Source organism: Sesamum indicum, linkage group LG11 (genome assembly GCF_026168435.1).
Source record: "Sesamum indicum cultivar Baizhima isolate 11 linkage group LG11, ASM2616843v1, whole genome shotgun sequence".
In the NCBI taxonomy this organism is placed as follows: domain Eukaryota; kingdom Viridiplantae; phylum Streptophyta; class Magnoliopsida; order Lamiales; family Pedaliaceae; genus Sesamum; species Sesamum indicum.
In genome coordinates, this window is record NC_142667.1 from 17,021,848 (window position 1) to 17,043,772 (window position 21,925).

General features: G+C 37.2%; 5 protein-coding genes across 6 annotated transcripts; 4 read left to right on the top strand and 1 right to left on the bottom strand.

The window, feature by feature from the left end:
- Positions 1-166: 166 nt before the first annotated feature.
- On the top strand, positions 167-4,989 carry LOC105174653 (Protein kinase superfamily protein). The gene is made up of 6 exons (XM_011096826.3): positions 167-1,082; positions 1,691-1,823; positions 2,033-2,228; positions 2,594-2,718; positions 2,983-3,141; positions 4,395-4,989. Exons 1-6 carry the CDS (start codon positions 874-876, stop codon positions 4,680-4,682), a joined length of 1,110 nt encoding a protein of 369 aa, XP_011095128.1. The 5' UTR covers positions 167-873; the 3' UTR covers positions 4,683-4,989.
- A 616-nt stretch (positions 4,990-5,605) lies between these two features.
- Positions 5,606-10,241, top strand: LOC105174654 (MACPF domain-containing protein CAD1). The gene is made up of 7 exons (XM_011096827.3): positions 5,606-6,487; positions 7,327-7,565; positions 7,638-7,833; positions 7,997-8,080; positions 8,527-8,710; positions 8,828-8,991; positions 9,357-10,241. The coding sequence occupies exons 1-7, from the start codon at positions 6,230-6,232 to the stop codon at positions 9,984-9,986; spliced, it is 1,755 nt and encodes a 584-aa protein (XP_011095129.1). The 5' UTR covers positions 5,606-6,229; the 3' UTR covers positions 9,987-10,241.
- A 492-nt stretch (positions 10,242-10,733) lies between these two features.
- LOC105174655 (expansin-A4) lies at positions 10,734-12,210 on the bottom strand. The gene is made up of 3 exons (XM_011096828.3): positions 11,972-12,210; positions 11,580-11,892; positions 10,734-11,329 (listed from the first exon to the last, which is right to left on the bottom strand). The coding sequence occupies exons 1-3, from the start codon at positions 12,144-12,146 to the stop codon at positions 11,026-11,028; spliced, it is 792 nt and encodes a 263-aa protein (XP_011095130.1). The 5' UTR covers positions 12,147-12,210; the 3' UTR covers positions 10,734-11,025.
- A 4,291-nt stretch (positions 12,211-16,501) lies between these two features.
- Positions 16,502-18,912, top strand: LOC105174658 (non-specific lipid-transfer protein 1). Of its 2 annotated transcripts, none has more exons than XM_088875726.1 (2): positions 16,502-17,008; positions 18,732-18,912. In XM_088875726.1, exons 1-2 carry the CDS (start codon positions 16,647-16,649, stop codon positions 18,742-18,744), a joined length of 375 nt encoding a protein of 124 aa, XP_088731852.1. In that variant the 5' UTR covers positions 16,502-16,646; the 3' UTR covers positions 18,745-18,912. The 2 variants fall into 2 exon arrangements, with proteins under 2 accessions (XP_088731852.1, XP_011095132.1); XM_011096830.3 differs by having other exon boundaries at positions 16,515-17,008; positions 18,740-18,912.
- Positions 18,913-19,860: 948 nt separating this feature from the next.
- LOC105174659 (non-specific lipid-transfer protein 1) lies at positions 19,861-20,610 on the top strand. The gene is made up of 2 exons (XM_011096831.3): positions 19,861-20,296; positions 20,374-20,610. The coding sequence occupies exons 1-2, from the start codon at positions 19,947-19,949 to the stop codon at positions 20,381-20,383; spliced, it is 360 nt and encodes a 119-aa protein (XP_011095133.1). The 5' UTR covers positions 19,861-19,946; the 3' UTR covers positions 20,384-20,610.
- Positions 20,611-21,925: the final 1,315 nt, after the last annotated feature.

The window sequence follows — 21,925 nt, forward strand, 5'->3', positions numbered from 1 at the left end:
CTCACCTCACCCAACCCAACCCATCCCATCCCATCCCATCCTCGTTCCAATAGGTGATGCAATCATGTATGGGACCCGGCTTCCCCACACGTTCCCTCCTCATTGGCTACTACCAACATCGTACAGTATACTTCATTTTCCTTGCAAATATTTCCCCCTTGTTTCTTCTCTCTCTCTCTCTCTCTCTCCTGAGGACTCATCAAAAGATACTCAGCAGAATATCTTCATCCCAACAACCATAAAAAAGGACCAAATCCAAAATTTTCAAAATGCTTTCCATATATTTACAAGCTAAATTAGTTTTGTGTCTCTTGGGATTTCTAGACAATTCACATAATTTTTCCATTTGATTACTTTTGTGTAATTCCCATATTTGGTGTGCATGTTTGTGTGTGTATACAACAGTGGCTGCTACTGTAAGTCTTCTCTTAGCTCTTTTTCCCTTTGCTTTCCTTTAGGGTTTCTTTTTTCTTTTTATTTGCTCTTATTTAAGCATTCACTTCCACCTTGGCTTCACCTTCAACCTCTATTTTCCTACGAATTTCAATTTCTTTTCCTAAGAAACCAAAACACCTTTTCTTTAGCGGGGGAGAAAATTGTTTTTTTTCTTGGGGACGTTTTTGGGGGTTATTTTCAGTGATCGGGGCTCGAATTTATTGGGTTGTATTGGGTGTTTGTTCAATCGATTGTTGGATGCAACTTACTTGAATCGTGCATGGTGAATTTTGACATGAGCTAAGTTATTAACTTGACGTCGGTGTTGAAGTTTTCTTGAATTGAGATTTGAATGAGGATGGCTTTTCTTCTCAAACTACTTTATTGAGGTTGTGATGAGGCATTCTGGGATAATTTAGGGGGTGGGGGTGGGCAACCATGAGTTCTGGTGGTAAGAGCCGAGGAAAAAAGGAGGAAGGCAAGTATGAGAAGCCGGTTAGGATATCAGTTGAAGGAGTTTCATCCCAGGGATCAATCACGGGCCAGGATGATTTATGCATTGATGCTAGAGTGCTTGTTGACCCAAAATCCCTTTTTATTGGGTCAAAAATTGGTGAGGGAGCCCATGGAAAAGTTTATCAAGGAAGGTCCGTCTGTAATTCTTCTCTCGTGATTATATTTTTTCAAGTTTTATTCTATCTTTGTATGAACTACTTGTCAATTTCCAGAAATGCAAAATTTTGAAATCTTTTATGCATTTTAAAATGGTTACTTGTCGTTTTTGCTGAAGCCTATGTGTTTTATGTGGCACGCAAATGATTTGATTATGTGAATCACATCCTATTTTACTTATCAATAATTATATAATTTCATGACAAAGTGCAATAATACTCTGATGTGAAAGTAAAAGAAAAATTGTATAATACAAAACCTTATGGCCCAAGATGGTGCTCTTTTTTGCCCAGCGGTTGGCCATATCTGAATTCAAATTTCTTGCATATTTTCATTTCATTCAATTTCTCCTGAAGCACTCTTATTGTGGTTTTATATAACAACACAGTACTTTTCCATTTGTTAAATTTCTTGATGCACATTTCTGTTGCATAAATGTCCGGTAGTCTTCTATCCTTGAGTACAGATGGAAACTTTATCAATTGCTGATCATGTCACCTCTTGTGCATGCATGCTTAACTCATTTACTTTGGTTTCCAACTTATCTATTATTTAACTGGAGTGTATGCACCTCTTTTTACAGGTATGGTGACCGTATTGTTGCCATTAAAGTTCTTAACTGTGGGAATACATCTGAAGAGAGAAGTGTCCTTGAGAGTAGGTTTGTTCGGGAAGTGACAATGATGTCTAGAGTAAAGCATGAGAACCTTGTGAAGGTGAGACTGCCTGATGAAGTCTGTTGTTTTCACTTAACTACGGTGCTCTGCTTTCCTTATGGATGTGAGTAGTTACCTTGATGTTGACATGCTTTGAAAGCAGTGATAGTGCAAGAACCTTTATTTTTCTTCAAGCTGCAAGTCACAAACTGTATTCACTGATCTCTGCATCTTGTTTCACTTGGCACGATTCAAAATTCCTTCTGCAGTTTATTGGAGCTTGCAAGGATCCTTTGATGGTGATAGTTACTGAGTTGTTGCCTGGGATGTCACTTCGGAAGTATCTAGGCAGCATCCGTCCTAAGCAGTTGGATCTGCACGTGGCATTAAATTTTGCTCTTGATATTGCTCGAGCCATGGAATGTTTACATGCAAATGGAATTATCCATAGAGACCTAAAACCTGGTATTGTGGTGCTCTGTGCTTTATAAGAATTTTTGCTGTAATTTGTAACATGCTAACAGCAATACATTCTCTATCCTCTATCTCCAGAGGCATTCTTTGTATTCTCCTAAATAGTCATTCAAAGTTGGCTCTTTATCACACATCATGAAGATTAAGATTCTTGTTTTTTGAGCTCATGTTTCTCATTTTATTTGCAATTCTACACAATGTCACTGGTCACCTATTGTTCCAGATACCATGCTTCTGCTACACGACCATTACGTGTGCTGTTTGTGGTATCTATTTTTCTTCAAATTCTGTATAGCTTAATTGTGACTTTTTGTTCTTGTATCTGAGAAGACATACACATGAAAACTATGGTGCAGACAACTTGCTGCTTACGGAGAATCAAAAGTCTGTGAAGCTTGCAGATTTTGGTCTTGCGAGAGAAGAATCAGTCACTGAAATGATGACTGCAGAAACTGGGACGTACCGCTGGATGGCACCTGAGGTTTGCATGCTTTATTTTGAGTAGCCAATGAGAGACTTTTTATCAAATTCATTTTCCTCTGTCTAAATGAATGTTATTCTCGCTCTTATTCTATGCCTCTTCCCTTCTCACACTTTTCATTGCAATAGTCCTTAGTGGTGAACCACAAACAGAAATGTCGAGAATTGAAAGAATAGATTTTCTAGAGATGTATTTTATGTTCATAAATTTATTCCAGGACCTGCTTATGAATTGCTGACTAATAAACTGGATGGGACTCTGCAGTTATACAGTACTGTGACACTTCGTCAGGGGGAGAAGAAGCATTACAATAACAAAGTTGATGTTTACAGTTTTGGCATTGTCCTCTGGGAATTACTGACGAATCGTATGCCATTTGAGGGAATGTCAAATTTGCAGGCTGCTTATGCTGCTGCTTTTAAGGTGCAGAAATAAGTTTACCCTTTCACTAAAAGCATACATATCAGTTTTTGTTTTTGAATGTGGCCATGGCACCCAAAATGTTACGAAGCTATGCCTTACCTTAATAATCTTGAGGTAGGAACTGAAACAGTGAGTAAGAGCAACGCCAGTCCTTAAAATGTAGCCCGTTAGAATGGAAACTGAACTCATGAAAACAGAAATTGTGTATGCTAATACAAAAACCCAATTGTATAGCCAAAATTTTATAACTTTGTTCTGTGACTCACGTAAAACTTATGTTACCTGAGGAATCCATATTTCAGTAATTTGCTGCACCAATTAGGGGGAAATTCTTACAGATAGGAGAGGTTGCTGCTAACCCAATGTCATGTCAGTTCAGGTTTTCCAGATTGCCAGCATGAGAGTATATGTTAATGAATCAAGCCGAGCCATAAAATACATATGACCTTAAATTGAATTTCTTAATGAGCTTAAAACGCTTGATGTTAGTTTGATTTCTAAAGAACAATGACAAGAGTTGAGCTCAAGTATCTTGCTAGTGTTGCAAATTGTATTAATAATCTTAGTTGAAGGTGAGCAATGAGGTGAAAACTTGAGAACATGAAATCATGAACTAGCTTGATCTGTATCATAGTAAAGGATTTACGAAGCAAATGAATACAGTCATGTTTACTACCTAGTATTTTGACACATATGATTGCATATTTCAGCACTAGTGTCATTGATTTTGGAGATATATTGACCAGTACTGTGGGGGAGGGTAGATTTGGATCGTGTTATACTAAAGTGCCAGGTTATGAATAGTGTCTAAATTTATGTCATGGATTGCTGTCTGTATTAAATATTCATTTAATTTTCATGGTTTTCGAAAGGTCTGATGTGGAACTTTTTTGGGGTCTCTGGTTCGGTTATTCTATTGATATGCTTGATACACGTTTGGTTCTATTGTCCGCTCCCCATCTGAGGTTCAGTTATTGTACTGATATGCTTGATGTACCTTTAGTTCTGTTGTGTGCTCCCTGTCTGACATGTATCTCTAGCTCTTATTAGTGAAAAATGATGTTTCTATCATCTGGTCTTGAGAATGTTTTATCCATAAGATTCAGTTTCCTCATGGGATGCTACCCATATCTGAGTGAGATCATCTGTAGCATATGGAGCTGTTTATGCCATTATTCTTAGTTGGAAAAATGCACTGAAGTTATTCATATGAAATAACAAATTAGTATTTCGTTTTAATTTGCAAAATGCAGCAAGAGAGGCCCAGTCTTCCAGAGGACACTCCACCTGAGCTTGCTTATATAATTCAATCATGCTGGGTTGAAGATCCTAATATGCGTCCCAGCTTCAGCCAGATCATTCGGATGCTTAATGAATTTCTCCTTACACTTAGACCAACTCCACCATCTTTGCCAGAAACCAATTCCTCTGACGGTGAATTGACAAATAATGGTGCCATTATCGAGTTCTCTACTCGAGCAAAAGGGAAATTTGCTTTCCTTCGCCAACTTTTTGCTACAAAGAAGGCCTTGAACTCGTAGCGACAGGGTAAACTTGATAAGTTGTATTTGGGTTGCCAGCTTGGGGGGAACGGATGCAGTAGGTTTTACTTGTTTGCATCGGGGAAATCAATTCAGTCGGACCTCATGGTGGAGAACCTGTGTAGATCAATGTACTTAGCAATATCTCCGTTCCGGAGAATCTCTTAAAAATTGCAGCAGGGAACATTATTATCTTCCATGAATTTTTCAAACTGGTCCGAATTGAATTGGAAGTGGATGAAAATTTTGTTGCTGTAAACTTGGATTGCTCAATCAAGATTCTGACAGCGGCTTATAATTTTGCTCATTGGATATTTTTGCTGGTTCCGACTTTCAGAGTGATTCAATTCAACGTGTTTAACCTTCGGCCTGGTCCCAGTTCACACTCTTTTTTCTAAACAAACAAGGAGAAAAGCATTTTGAGTTCACATTACTTTCTTGATTGATGTGATTCTGCTTTGCTGACTGCCTATCACTAGTAATATTTTTTATTTCTTGACTTGCAATATAACCACACCGCTAAATATTACCTTAATTTCTATCTACATCCTAGTTAAGATTGATAAAACAATAAAATTAGGGTATTTCAAAAATAAATAGGGGCTGAATATTTTTCTTAATGAATGATTAAAGAAACAAGAACACGATCAGGAGATGTTACAAATTCTCCTACTGATGGAAAAAGGTTCAACTTGTAGTTTTAAAGCAATTAGAAATTTAAGTATGAGCCACCGAACCGGACCGGACCGGACCGGACATATATAATCAGTAATCGACGTAGTCGAAGTCAACCCACGTGCCACTATCCTAGCCGTTCCCAACATATCATCCAATGCGGAAACGGTTGAGATACTTACTGAGACCACGTGTGCACTTGTTAGTAGAAATGCAAAGTAAAATTAGAAAATAATGACTGGAGAGTCAACCCGCAACTATAGTTCAGATAGGAGGAGGAGTACACAGAGAGACACAGTACAGTAGAGAGAATCAATTTTAGGCGTTGTTAGATACAGATGCTAATCTCTCTCCTCTCTCTCTCTCTCTCTCTCTCTCTCTGTTTTCATACGTCGGGAGCAAATGAAAAACCTGGAAAAATCTGAGGTGAGGAGATTCAAGATCTAGGGGAAAACTTACGCTTTAGGTGGACGCCTTTTCGTTCTGGGCTCAAATCTTTCTTGGTAATTTGTCATTGGTCAGCCTCGAAACACCAATTCTTTTGTACGTTTGCCATTACTCCTAGAGAGAGGGAAAGACTTGGTATGAAGATTGAGCTTGATGGTTATCTGATCTACAAGTTTGAAGCTGTAATCAATGGTTAAATTATATGGTTTCTTTGTCCTGTCTTGCTGAACCAAAACTTTATCTGGGCCCTTGTCAAGGAAATTGAGGTTAATTCTCTCCTAGTAGAAAAAATCGGGTCTTGATTGTTCAGAGTGTTACTTTTCGTTTGGGTTTAATTGGGTTTCTTGGGTTTATATCGGATTCCACTGTGATACTGAATTTGATAGTTTTTCCCCTCTTCTGGGAAGGTGGGGGGATGTGATGATATGGGAGAAAATGCGGCAGCTTTGCATACAGCCATAAATTCAGTGCAGGCGTTGGGAAGGGGCTTTGATGTCAACTATGATACTAGGTTGCTTTATTGTAAAGGTGTGGCAGGGTCAAGAATTGTGGATATTGATGAAGAGCACACCAGGGATTTATATTTGACTGATAACTTAGTTGTTCCTAATGTTCCAAGGGACATTAAGAATTCGCAGGAGGCAGGTGGTCGTGATGGCTTTGGTGTTTGCAGTTATAATGAGGTATGTTATTAAGTCTACACGGTTGAAGTTTTACTAGTTGAAAATTCTTTTCTTAGACTTCTACGTTGACATTGCTATTTTCTCATAGTTGTTGCCTAGGGTATGATGCTACAAGTACAGTAACCTGCTGCTCTGTTTACTATTATTGAGTATCTGTTTGAGTTTTAATGTTCTAACACTCAATCTTAATATTGTGGTCTTGTAAATGATATGGTTAATGCAATGGTGTCATAGCAACTCACTAGATTGGGTGCATCTTTGTTGAGGTAGAGAAGAGTATTAGATCACACACAATTTTCAGTTTCTCTTGTGTATACAGGAGTGACAGGATGTTGAAGGCAACACTATGGTAATTGAAAATAGTGTGGATATATGGTAATATTTAAATATATCCTTTTGAGCAGCAACAGGTTATTGGTTAGGTTCAGTTAAAGAGCATATTTCCCTTCCCTTTCAGTTAACCGTGAAATAGAAAGCTGAATGGAACAGTGGGATCTTGTGAAAAAATAACGGGCCATTGGAGCTCTTCTGGATGCTTGTTATCACTAATGTTCACCTTAACTGGACGGAGAGATTCGTATTTTACAATGGCTAGTTTGGGTTACTGAAATGTCTCTATGAATCTTCTTCCAACACATCCTTTGCCATCTATTGGATGCATAAAAATTTAAAGATTTCCACTGACAAGAGCAGAACTCAGTAACCCAACTTGGGACGTTGGTTAACTTACATTAATTCATTTTCTCGTTAATTGCTTTTCCATCTAGCACTCTGAACCAAGGCCAATATCTTCATAGTTTGTGAGTTTCTTATGCAATCTACATGGAACATGAATACAGATGGTGGAATATTTCAACAAAAAGGCTAGTCTCTCAGGACATACTCCACTTGGTAGCTTCAATGCTGCATTCAGCTTTACCAGTTCCAGGCATATAGATGCTGCTTCTACAAAGTCCCTTTGCATGGATGGTTTTTTCATTCCACTTGCTAAAATTCAGCTTGTTAATTCACCTATTGTTTTAAGTGAAAATGTTCGGAGAGCAGTTCCAAAGTCCTGGGACCCACCAGCCTTAGCAAGGTAGAAGTTAGAAATATATACATATTTTTATACAGGATATTTAGCTCGATCTGATTGTTTTATGCTTGACAGCTTCATTGAAAACTTTGGTACGCATGTTATTACATCTGTAACTATTGGCGGGAAAGATGTAATCTATGTGAAACAACACCTCTTGTCACCTCTCTCTATCATGGAAATCAAGAATTATGTTCAAGATATTGGAAACCAAAGGTTTTCCAGTCCAGAAAGCCTTACGAGTTCAGGCCTATTAAAATACAAGGATAAGGTTAGTTTCCTTGCGTTCTTCCTTGTCATTTCTTCAACTTTTTCTCCATGTTTCCTGGTCCAGCTTTTCTTCCATCTTTTAAGCAAACCAGTTTTGTGACGGTACTAACATGTCATTTGTTGTGTCTGAACTCTTTTTCTCTCTCCCTATTGGAATTTTCCAGGGCAGCGATCCATCCTTGTTTAACAGCCAAGGGATATACCCGCAACCAGCTGGCGCACCTTACCTCTCTGGGAGTGGCAAAGAAGTATGTTAGTCCATTATCTCCCCAAAACAAGACTGATGGTTTTGTATATTTCATTTCTTACTTTTCCCACTTGCTCCCTCTCCCTCCTATTGAATGGAATTTTTATGGCGAAATAACTACATTTTTCTGCAAAGAGCTTGAGCTCGTGGAACTTTGAACATTGATAATGATGATTAATTGACAACTAGCTGCAGCTTGTGTTTGGTATGCCAATTAGTTTGGTGCAGGTTCTGCTACATTGTTTCCGAAATCATAACTTGAAAGTTTTATTGATTGTTTTTCCAATCTGTTTTTGGCCTATAAATTTCTGGTATTATCGTAAGATGAGGAGATTATATTTAGCATTCTCGATGGATTGGTTTATAGTACACTCAATTTCGTGACTATTAGGTGAATAATTCCATTAATTTTCACCATGATTTTATCTGATTATTTCTGATGTGCAGGATGTTACCGTCATATTCAGAAGAAGAGGAGGGGATGATCTGGAACAGAGCCACACTCAATGGGCAAGAACAGTGCGATCTTCTCCAGATGTCATTGAGATGTCATTCTTTCCGATAACAGAACTCCTTGATGGAGTTAGGGGAAAGGAGCATTTGGCACGTGCCATTGCTCTCTACCTAGAGTGTATGGCATCTTTTCCTTCAGATTGTTCTTCCACTTGTATCAGGAATATGAAAATGATGGAATGGGGGGGTTTTAATCCAATAGTTACTGAAATCATATTTTGGGTTATCTGCGCAGATAAGCCTCAGATTGAAGAACTAAGATATTTCCTAGAATTTCAGGTGCCTCGGATATGGGCACCTATACAGGACAGGTTTCCTGGACAACAAAGAAAAGAACCTGTTTGCCCATCATTACAATTCAGCATGATGGGTCAAAAACTATACGTCAGCCAAGAGCAAGTAAGTGCTCATCTAGTGATGATATAAGGGCACGTACATACTGACAGACTGCAATTATTATTAATATTAGGCAATGTGTTTCATTTGATGATCTAATGAAAAAGCAGTGAAGTGGAATTTTCAGTATCTGTTGTCTGTGTAGAATGTATATGTAACCTTCTTTTGGGTTGAACCATATATTTATTCATGCAGTTTTTTGCTGGCACTATACTAAGTATAAGATTGCATGACAATTCATGTTCTTTTGTCCTGGAGTACCAAGACTTAATCGATGTAGCTATTTTGGATATGATTTAAAATTTATTTTATCAAAGTTGTCTTTTGGATATATTTTATACTAGTTACTTAGCTGAGCATGAATGCAGATTTCAGTTGGACGGAAGCCTGTGACTGGCATGCGACTATGTCTTGAAGGATCTAAACAGAATCGGCTGTGTATCCATCTTCAACATTTGGCATCTCTTCCCAAGATCCTCCAGCCATACTGGGACACGCATGTCGCTATAGGTGCTCCAAAATGGCAGGGTCCAGAAGAACAGGACAGCAGATGGTTTGAGCCGGTGAAGTGGAAAAAGTTTTCCCACGTGAGCACTGCACCAATCGAGAACCCAGAAACGTTCATTGGTGATCTCACTGGTGTTTACATAGTGACGGGGGCTCAGCTAGGAGTGTGGGATTTCGGCTCAAGAAACGTCCTGCATATGAAGCTCTTATACTCGAGACTTCCAGGATGCACGATTAGGAGATCATTATGGGACCATGCTCCGAATGAAAAGCCCAAGAAAGGGAATTCGATAGGGAACAGCCATGATGAGTCAAGTTCAAGTTCGGGGGAGGATTATGCGGGCAACAAGTTGGCGAAATTTGTCGACATGTCTGAAATGAGCAAGGGGCCAGAAAATCCACCGGGTCATTGGTTGGTGACAGGTGGGAAGCTGGGGGTAGAGAAAGGGAGAATTGTAGTGAGAGTGAAGTACTCATTGCTTAATTACTGAGTTGGAAGTTTGAGATTTGTAGTGGTTTTGATGATGTTGGTGTAGAATGTATTTGTTGTTGATGGGGGGGGGGCATATGGAATTTGATGAACAGGATGTATTTTGTCTGGGAGGGGGGTAAGAATGGATTGTTGGTTTGGATGCATATAACTTGTCTCCATATTCTTTGGAATAACTACACGGGGCACACCTGTCTCTCTCTCTCTCTCAATTGCAACAATATTGGATAGTCTCCATCTGCAATTATTTAATCAATTCATTGACAAGGCCAGGCATAAGCCTCTTCCCACCTAACCCTACCAATACCATTTTCAATTCAATTATGTACACCCAGCACCAACATAATAATCTTTCCTACCCATTAATTATAGCTTCACCAAAAATAAATATATATTTATATATGTACTATTAGGCTTTGCCTGAATAATTTGGTGTCTCATATATTTATATGTTTTAAATAACATATAATTATTCTAAATTAAAAAAATAACATATAATTATTTATTCCTTATAAATGAAAAATTTAAAGTAAATCATAACATGAACTATATGTATATACATGCTGTATTTCATGAAATATAATAATTAATTATCTTGTTTTGTTACTTGATGATCACATATATACAAATCAAAGACCGTCCTGCTCATCATGCCATCTTTGTTTTTCCCCTGGAGAATTAATTTAAATTAACAATTGTGCATCTTTTTGGTATAAAGGAGAAAGATAATATATATACATATACGCGATTTATTTAAACGAATTATAAAAGGACTACATATATATATATGATGTATGTACGTACAACATGCAACATCCATCTTTGTAAATTACAACTTATGTATGTGATATTACGTAAATGGTCTTGTGGCTGCTTCATATTCATATATATATATACATATATGCGTGTGTTTAATTTGCTCCTTATTCTTTTCAAAAACAGAAGAGCAAATTAGGGCACATATATATATGTATATTCATTGCAATAGGTCGAAGACAATACTACATACATATGCGCTTGCTTGCTTGGTTATTTTGCAATTAGAATTGTGGGCCCTCAAAGGTTTGTCCGAAGTGCCATCCCCGGGGGACGACGTCGTTGGCGGTTAGGGTGCGGCCATCGCTGGCCGTGACCCGGAATGAGAGAGCTTGACCGTCGAGATAAGAATTGCTTTGCCAATTTTGACCCCAGTTCCTGGCCATGGGCCGCCATCCGGTGCGGGAGCCCTTAATCCACGCATCATGCACGTCACCTGCCCCTCCAACATTTGTTATCAACACCAAGTTGAAGTAGGAATGGCCGTTGATCGTGAACCTCATTCCTCCTTTCTTCACGCATGGAACTCTGCACAATTTGTACACTCACTTTCTTTATTAGTATACATTAATGGGCTACGTAGGATCCAGATAAAAATAACCAAATTCCGAAGATGGATGCATGCATGCTGATGATGAACATAATGAAGTAGGCTAGATACGTACGTAGTACAGCTGTTAGAATGTGATGTTAAGCTGGTGTATAATAACTATATAATAATTGCTTTACAATACCACTCATTCAGGGGCTGATCAGGCAATGAATATAGTTTAACTACCTTCTATAGACGACAGGAACGATGCCAGCACGATACTGCGCGATTTTAAGAAAGGCAGGCTCCGCCAAATCAAAGTGCTGCCGAGGGGGATTACACCAGCCGCCATTGTCACTGGCGAGGGCGTAGTTTGGAGGGCAGAAGTTGGTGGCGGTGACAGTTATGGTGGCGGAAAGACACCACTTAGGGTCATCATTGCACCTCATTTCATAGCAGGCCCCACAGCTCAACCCATTGTTGAACAGTGCAGTACTTAGGGCAGCAGTGGTTGTACCATAGCCCTGGCTGTACAAATTTCCGTATCCACACGCACCTCCTGCGTTATTAATAAAACAGTAGTTATATTATGTAATGTGTGATAGTGGTGGTGACGAAAGAACCGAATTGTAGGGTACCCATTGTGCCAGCAGCATCGGAGCCTCCATAAAATGTAGCATGGGCAGTTTGCCAGCCTGATCCATGTGAGAGTACTCGCCCACCACCACCGTATCCATGAATCTGGTGAAAGGAGAAGAGGAAGAAGAAGAAAAGAGTAGTAGATATTGGGATATATTGGAGTATGATGGGCATTTTAGTGTAATGCAATGGGAGGTACCAGGTACGTACTCTCTCTACATATATGTATGTATAGATGTGTTGGAGTGGAATTGGTTGCTATATATAAAAGGTTGAGGAGTTAGGGTAGGGTGGGTGAGTGTGGGACCCTAGCTAACCCTCTTCACATAATTATATTAGATATATATTGGTAGCTTATAATTTTCTCTGATAAATCAAGAGAGGGTGCCCAAAATTGAAGAAAAAGAACAAGGGATTGCACATGAATATTTTGATGGATGAGGGACCCTCGCCCTCCTCATCTCTCGCTGTGTGTGTGTGTGTGTGTATTGTTGGTAGGTATCTATAAGAGCAATCACATGAAATAAGGGAGGGAGAAGGGGTGATTGATACAAGTAGTAGAAGAAAAAAGAGTAAGAGTGATTAGTGAGGGGGTGTATTTCTTGGACGGCCATTGTTCACATGTGGATTTAGATATATTAGGTGGCATGGCGTAGCCTACCGTATCTACCACTCCTTGTAGCTGTCGTCTTCTCCTTCACCTCTCTCCTGTCCCCCAAATTAATGCCGCTTTTTCCTCCTCTGACGTGGGGTTTTCTTTTTAATTTTGTCACTAATTAAAGACTAAAAGGGAGAAGAAAGAGTCCCCAGCCCCAGTTGTACTTTTAAGATATTTCATGTGTATGTATAAAGTTGTAGTTTGCGTTTTTATTTGTGAGAAATCATAATATTATAATTGTAAACCTTATAGTACAATTAGTACCGACACCACTGTCGACTGCCGACTCATCTGCACCATATATGTATATATGTTTGTTAATGAAAGCTTATAATTAATTATATCAACCAACATACTGTACCTTAGAGCTAGGGGCTACTTAGTTTTTGGGGCACGTACATCCCTTAAACCACCACCATTTCCTGCTGTTGCTTCAGTTGAGTTTGAAAAAAGAGTCAAGAATTGTGAATCAATCTCACCAATTCATTAATGCATTATTAAAACCAGATTTTAAGGTTCCATTAATCCGGTGGTTGCCATCCTTTATTGCCACGTGGTTATTGCTTTCACAAATTGATTACATTACTATGCATGCAGATGCAGCAGCAGCGGAGCATTATTATTACTCAAAATTATAACCCCTTTGCGATTTAATTACCACTCATCACTGTTTAGGCTACCCACCCTGTTAATTAGATAATTCTCCTTTTACTTTTACTTAATACCTTTTCACTTCAACATGCATGGCATGGATTTTTAATGTTCTTTAAACCTTAATTAATACAGGAACAGGACTTATATAAGTTGGTGTGACCTTTTAAGCTTACTAATAATTTTGATTTTATGCATATATAGAGAATACAAGTGCTTCTCCTGCATGCCCCATATACAATAAGAGAGCTGGGCAGTGGGTAATGGGCACTACCATACTAGTGTTTTTCAAGTTATTTGTTGAAGAATCGAAAAGCATAGGAGGGCGGATTTGGGTCGGGCCTCAAATTGGTGTGGATGTATTTGGAATTTCATTGGAACTGGGCTACACCCCCCACAACAACCTACATTTTCAGAACCCAAGTATTCTTTTTCGGGTTTGCCTTAATGAATTCTTCTGATCAGGATTCAGGATTCAGGACAGGACCACATGTAAATTAAATGCTCCTTACCTAACAATTTCACTCGGTACATAATAAAATTATATAATTAGAAATATAAGGCAAACGACTTTTAAGAGTGAAAAACGTCAAATAATGCATGACAACTGACAACTTGGTCACATTTAATGAAAGGTGGGTGGGCAGCCAGGCTAGCTGCTACTTGTGGATTTAGTCGATTCAACAATTTCAACTTCACACCTATAACTTGTTGTTCCTTTGTGTCACAGGACGGACGACTAATTGTACCTCCCTCCCACTCCCACTCCCACTCCCACTCCCAGCTGTATAATGTGTGTGATTAATGTAATATATATGCAGCTTTAATTGAGATTATGATGAGAGTTAGAGTAATAATATGATGTGGAAGAGAGTAGTAGTCATATAGGAATTGAAGGAAGGAAGCAGCTGATGATGCAGCACTAAATTATTACCATTACCATCATATATATAATAATGTGATTAACAAAGTAATAAGGATTATTAGCTAGCCCAGACCTAACATGGCCTATGAAACTTAGTCGTTAAAGACCTCAGAAAGAAACTACCAAAATCATTTTAATGTAATAAGAAAGGAGCCATAATTTTTGACAAGCTCTATTGACTTGTTTTGAATGATCATTTAATGCAACCCCATCCAGGTGCAAATCTCCAGACGTACTCTCGATCTGCGTGTATGTTTATCATCATCATCTTCATGCATGCATGCCATTCACCCAATCCCATACCTAACGTGTTCCCTGAAATCGTAATACACGTATATCTTCATCTCAAATTCTCATCCCAACTCACAAATAAAGCATTAAATTTACCCAACTCCCAACAATTTCTTATCTTCAATTTTGCTTTTTTGATTTTTTTCACCCGCAGAATTGTACTATATAAAGCACACTACTGTACACTCCTTGATATGTTCTCACTATTAAAACCATATTATATTAAGAGAAATAATCTTGAAAATGGGGGCCAAGTTTGGTTTCGTGATGCTACTGTGCGTGGTTGCATTATTTGCAACCCATGCCGAGGCAGTTGTATCGTGTGGTCAGGTGCAGAGTGGGCTGTCACCATGCCTGGGGTTTCTGCAGGGGCGTGCACTGGCTTCACAGTGCTGCCCAGGAGTGAGGTCGGTTGTCGCGGCCGCCAGAACCCCAAACGACCGCCGCACAGCCTGCAGGTGCTTGCAGGCAGCTGCCAAATCTATGAGGAACATCAATTATGGAAATGCTGCTATGCTTCCAGCCAAATGCGGGGTCAAAATTCCATTCCAGATTAGCCCAAATACAGACTGCTCTAGGTACATATATATAACCACTTGAAAAATTTCTTCTCTGGTACTTTATATATATATTTCCCATAAATGTGTGTGTATATATATATGAGACAAAAATGTAATTAAAGAGATAGTCCCCGTGAGGAATGTCAACAGAGTAATTAAAGAGATCCGGCCGGGTAGTAGTGATTTGTTTCAGTGATATAATATGTTTTTAATCCATGCAGGGTTGGGTGATTTGGAGTTGGTACGTAGAGCTGCATGCTACGTATACGTACGTGAGTGCAACTAATTGAGAATAAGAAGATGGATTGTTGATCCAAGTAGTAGAGAAACAGAAGAAACCCCACTCCCAGCTACCTACTGGGAATTTCTGCTTTCTCTTTTGCAGTTTATCATTTCCCTTAGCCGCCGCTATGTATGTATGTATGTATGTATGTACGTATGGACGTACCTAAATTGTAAAACCAATAATATATATAAAGAGTCGTAAGCTACTTTCCGTGGTGATTTTGGTTTGGGCTTAAACTACGTAATTGGTTCACACATTTCTATACATATATACGTGTATCCTTGATTGTTGGTAGCTAGCTAGCTTTCGTAATTCTCCCTAATTTTGAAGGGTATATTCGTCTATATATACTAATTAATCATGTTATAGGCATGCACCTACTCGTGCCTGAAAATTAACAAAACCAGCTGGGCCTATAACGTTATTAATTAATTAGCATGCATGTACGTAAATATAGACATATAATTACTAGTTACTATGACAACAAGCTCACTTTGGCCGCTTCATGAATAATAATTCAAACAGAGAGTTTGATTATAAGTTGACATGATATGTGGCGCATCAAATGGTGGATCCATTCTAATTTATAACAATGAATTAATGACAAATAAAATCATGATACGTGGGTGCATCGGATGGGATGGGTAGAAATTGATACCCCATCTGGTAGTTGAAATTCATATTCATATTGAATTATCAACATATAGGAAGAGTATGTATATATGTATATGAACGTATAGGAAGAGTATGTATATATGTATGGGCATTACATTATAGTACGTAGTACCACTTTGTACCTAAATTAAAGATGACAGGACAACAATGATATGGACCATACTGTACCACGTACTTCACTTTAAACAGCATATTGCCTGCTTCACCTCTACATGTTCAATACAAATATTAGGTTTCCGGGAAATACCAAATTATAAAATACTATTCCTGTATATATATATAGATAGATAGATAGTCAGGAATATAATTTTCATTACAGGGTGTACATGCATGTGCAATTTTAATTCTATTAGAACCCCACTTGGATCTTAATTATCAAACCCGTAACATTAATAAGCATTCAATTATTCAACCACCCCTTCCAATAAACCTTCAATTCCTTCACACTCAATTTTAATTCTTGTCCCATTTTCACTTACTATACACAAGAATCCTCTATATAAACAAACATCTAATTACTCCGACATATACGTAGAATTTTCAAAAAGAATTCCACATACATATATATATATATATAGTAGTACATAAGTATAAAATTATTCTTTCAATACAAGAATCCTCCAAGAAAATGGCACGCTCCGGAATGATTAAAGCAACATTCATAGTGCTCATCGCGGTGGCGGCAGTAGTGTCCACCGAGGCGGCGGCACCGCCTCCACCAAAAATTTCATGCGGGAAGGTGACGAGCACCCTGGCTCCGTGCTTTGAGTACGTGTTGAACGGAGGAAAGGTGCCAAACAGCTGCTGTGATGGGGTTAAGTCGCTGTACAAGGAGGCGAGCACCACTGCTGACCGCCGTGAAGTCTGCGTGTGCCTGAAATCCGTCACCAGCTCCGCCTCACCTGGGGTCATTAATAACGCCAAAAGTCTCCCTGGAAAGTGTGGCGTCTCCATTCCTTACGAAATCACCCCCGCAATTGATTGCAACAAGTAAATCTCAACTGTTTCTACTTTTTTCTACCCTATACGCGCGGAAATTCCTGTTTTGACAAATATCCGTGGATTAGTCCTAGCTAGATTAACCTGCTAATTCACATGAAGAAGAACTATATATATATATATATATATGATTTTATATCACATGCTATAGTGGTCATACTTAGGTTTCACAGCTATAATTTGTAATTTGCACCTCATCTCTACAGTTTTCTGTCCTGTCATCAGTCTCATTTAGTAAAGCATTTATATAAGATTAATTGTTCTCTTTTTGCATAAACTATACAAATCGACAAGTAGCCCATAAATCCTTATAAATTACATGTCTGCATACATAGTTTCCTTATTATACTTATAATATATGTTGGGAAAAGTATTATTTTAATCTGTTAAGTATGCCTAAGTTTAATTTTAGTTCGATAACTATGTCCATTTTTGTTTAGGTCCAATAACTTACAAAATTGCTTACTTTTAGTCCTTTAGCAGATTTTCAGACATTTTTACCCCTATGCAACTTTTGAAAGGCAGTTTTAATCAATATGTACTCATAGGGGTAAAATTATCCGAAAATCTGTCAAATGACTAAAAGTAAGCAATTTCGTAAGTTACTGGACCTAAACAAAAATTGACATAATTATCGCACTAAAATTAAAATTAGACATACTTAGCGGACTAAAATAATACTTTTTCCTAATATATGATATTGTTAATGCAGCACTCTTTCTCATCATTATAAAAAATAAATTTTTTATATTATAAATGACACCAACCTAAAAATCATATTATATATATGAATATTAGTATAAAACAAAATCGAGAAAAAAAAAAGTTGATCACAATTAATAGCATTTACCAGAGTTTAATTTGACTATAGCTAAAGCGTTTGTCATGGTTTTTGTCTATGACTAATTTCTTGCCATTGTTTGTAAAAAGTAATGGCTAATATCCGTTAAGTAGTCATAAGTAATTAATATTTGTCAGTAACCATAGTAATTATTATAAAAAATAACATATGTAGTATTTTATTTACAAGAAGGTAATATATATATATATATATACAAAAGAATTGGACTAAGAAAGGTACTTGTTGTGTGATCGAATTTAGTCAAATCTTCAAGATGTTTCAAATGGTGATCAGATACTTATATGCTTGGAAATTCGATTGTTGTATCTCTACAAGAATAGAAAAAGTGAGAACATGAATATCGACTAGGCCTCTATTATAAACTTTAATGTTTAAATTAGTAAGATAATAAAGAAGAAAATCTAAACTTGTAAAAATAATAATTTAGTGTAGCAAAATTTGTATATATAAGAGGCATGAAGTGCTAGCTAGTTTTATATATGTGTCCAAACTATACGATTTAATGTGAACCATTAATACTAAAATGATAGTATGATCTTGTGAATTCGTAAGTCGAATTGAAGCTGAGTCAGTACAACCTCAATAGAATTTGTGTGCCGTGTTCTTTTTCAGAAGAAAAATATGACTAAATTAAGTTTTAATTGAAAGTTAGGAGTAGATAAAATATAGGTGTGGGTGTGAGATATTAGTGTGTGATACGAATATGTGATGAAAAAATTCTTAACCCATTATTATACATACATATATATATATATAGAAAGAGTCGCGTTGATGTGATTTTAGATGCGTAGATGATGTAGGCCCGCATCAGCTCTTAGTACTTTTGATTTTATGTTTAATAACGTGAATTAGTGGTGCAGGGTGAAATAGATGGATTAATATCTGGCGATGGCTAATTCTGCTTGGAAGCGGAAGGGAAGGAAAAATTGGGTTTCAGTACTCTTCCGTCTATGAATTTAATTATGGTGTAGCTACCTACTTGTTTTCACTATTATAATAATCAAGAAATAGTTTGATTTTGGTGGTATCTCAACTTAATCCTCCTTCTCTTGCTGTTTAATTGTACAAAGAATATAATGGGACATGACATGCAATATATCACCATTATACATTCCAAAATTAACGATTCTCCATCCAACAAAAAAGAAGCAAATTAATCAGTAGTCACTTAATTAACAAATCACAATCCACATCTCATTTCCTACAACTTTTATTCACTTCACCCTTATAACACAAAACCAAGACCTACCTACTCATCAATATTGAAATTAGACAACACACATTACTTAATTTCTGTCTAATTTAGCCATTTCATTTATTTGTAATTAAAGGGAATTCACAAGGCCAGAAAGACTATTAATTGGTTAGATAATAGCAACAAGGAAGGGAAATCATTATTGTATGACTATTAATCATGACATGGGGTGATCAATATTGGTATTGCTAAAACAAAATGATGATGAGTTGTGAATGGAATTCCTCTCTTAGGAAATTAATTAGGGTCTTAAATTGTTTTAAAACTTAATACAAATTTACCCCTCATCCACCGCTCATCAACACATCTATGCCATCATTATTTAATTTCCTCCAAAGCAAAAAATAAAAAATAAAAAATGATGCCATATCAAGACTATGTAGTACTAATATAAGATTAGTATATATTAATGTCACCAAAAGTACGTAACTGAATTTTTGACTATATATATATCTCATTTATCCTTCTCTGTAATTAATTATGCTGTGTGGCCGAAATTATATATATATATATATATATATATTATATATGAAGCGCCAATTCCAGTGAACACTGGTACCTTATTTCTTAATGCCCATCTCTCCACCCAGCTAATGAATTAAGCACAGCAGAATCATAAAGAAAGCATTGAATTAAATCCAACCACCCACCAACCACAAAACTATCCAATCATAAATGATTTTTCTCAATTCAAACTCCTCAATCCCCTCTATATAAACATCGCCACCTCACAACCCTTACACACAATTACTAACAAGCTTAATTTGACAAGAGACATTTTCTTTACTTACTATCAATCTCAAGTCATTCCAATGGAGAAGGCAACGTGCTTGGTCCTGGCCGTCACCATGGTGGTGGTTGCACTTGCACCACCGCAGGCGGAGGCAGCCATATCATGCGGCACTGTGGCCAACGACCTGTCCCCGTGCATCAACTACGTGATGTATGGTGGGGCGGGGACGCCACCGGTACCATGCTGCACCGGGATAAAGACCCTCTACAATCAGGCAAGCAGCACCGCTGACCGCCAGGCTGTTTGTGGGTGCTTGAAATCTGTTGCCGGCCAAGCCAGCCCTGCCATCATTGGCACAGCCGCCGCACTTCCTGGCAAATGTGGCGTCTCTATTCCTTACGAGATCAGCCCCTCCACGGATTGCTCCAAGTATAAATACGCGACTTAATTATAATGAATTTATTGGGTTGTATGAGTTCTGATTATATTGTTTTTGGCACTGGCAGGGTTCATTAAAGTTGACGGAGCTGCTGTCAGTTTTCCCTCCTAAGCTACGATGGATGCATGTAACCTGCAATCTATTAATATTATTATTATGCTAGTACGGAGTTTGTGTTGGTAGTAGGAGTGCGTAAGGAGGAAATTAGTAATTTGCAATGTGATGATGATCCATGTCCATCACCTCATCATATTATATATATGTGTGCTACTCTGATTTCCTTTATTAAGTATGAATTAAAATCTCCCTCTCTCTAGCGCTACAGCAACTACAACCAATATCACCCAATAATATATAAAATTGTTCCACCACCTAATTCCTCACCCAATATATACTATTTCATATTGTTATATATGATGACTAATATGTCCTCTACTTAATTACTTATATAATAAACTTTATTCATGAAAATGTCGAATAAAAATGGATCTTCCAAAACAAAAATCCACATCCAATTGAAATGTCGAAAATTAGTAAAATTCAAATGGAATGATGATTGGCATGTAATTGATGAACATCAATCATCAAAATAAATTATTTTTGGATGACAGTACTATCACGTGAAAGCATTTAACTCCTCTCTTTTTAGACCAAACATGATAAGTAATTTTCACAACAAAAATTCCAAATAGAAATCTCAAGTAATTTACACATTTTTGCCTCTCAACCAAAACCTATGCATATTTTGGTGTAGAAACTGAGAACCTGCAATATACACCATAAATTATTGCAGCAGCCGGCTTGATGTTTTCCTCGTACGTGTCACGAACCCATTGCCCCCATCCCTTTGTGGAAAATGCCACTGAATATTGTGTGGCTGCCACACATTTCAGTGCAGACAGCAGCCTATCATATCTAAATAAATAAAGAGTCTTTGGGCCTTGCCGGTAGCTCTACATCTACTTGCTTTCTTCCCATGACTTGTTCTTCACATGATAAAATTGTAATTAAAACTGTGATTAGAGATTAGAGATTGTAAGTTGCTTAGAGTACTTGTTTGCATCTAATGTTGGGATATTTGCCTATTCCAAATTCAGTATAGGATCATATTCTAACAAAAGACCATACACGCCTCCATTTATTTCTCACATTTACCTATATACCCAAAAAAAAAAAATAAAGTAAAAAAATCCTTGAAAAGTATTATTCTCCCGAAACATAATAATTTGATGGTAAACCTTCTTATTTTTTTCTATGAATATTACAGATTTAATGCATTTACTGTCATGTATATATATAAGGAGATAGAAAATAAGGAGATTAATTATATATATGGGTAGAAACTTGACTTATAAGTAAATAATTTTTTGCAATTTCAGAAATTCGACCATCGTCATCCCGCCTTCCCTATAAAATAATAATTTCCTTTTTTTGTGTGTATATACATATATATATATATATTTTGTGTGTGTTGATAATATATTTAAGTCATTTTTTTTAAACTTGATGTATTGAGTTATATACTTTATTTAAATATATATATATATATATATATTAAAGCATGTAAAATTATTTATTATTTGTATGCAGAGACGTATTGGAAAGCTAGTATTAAATAT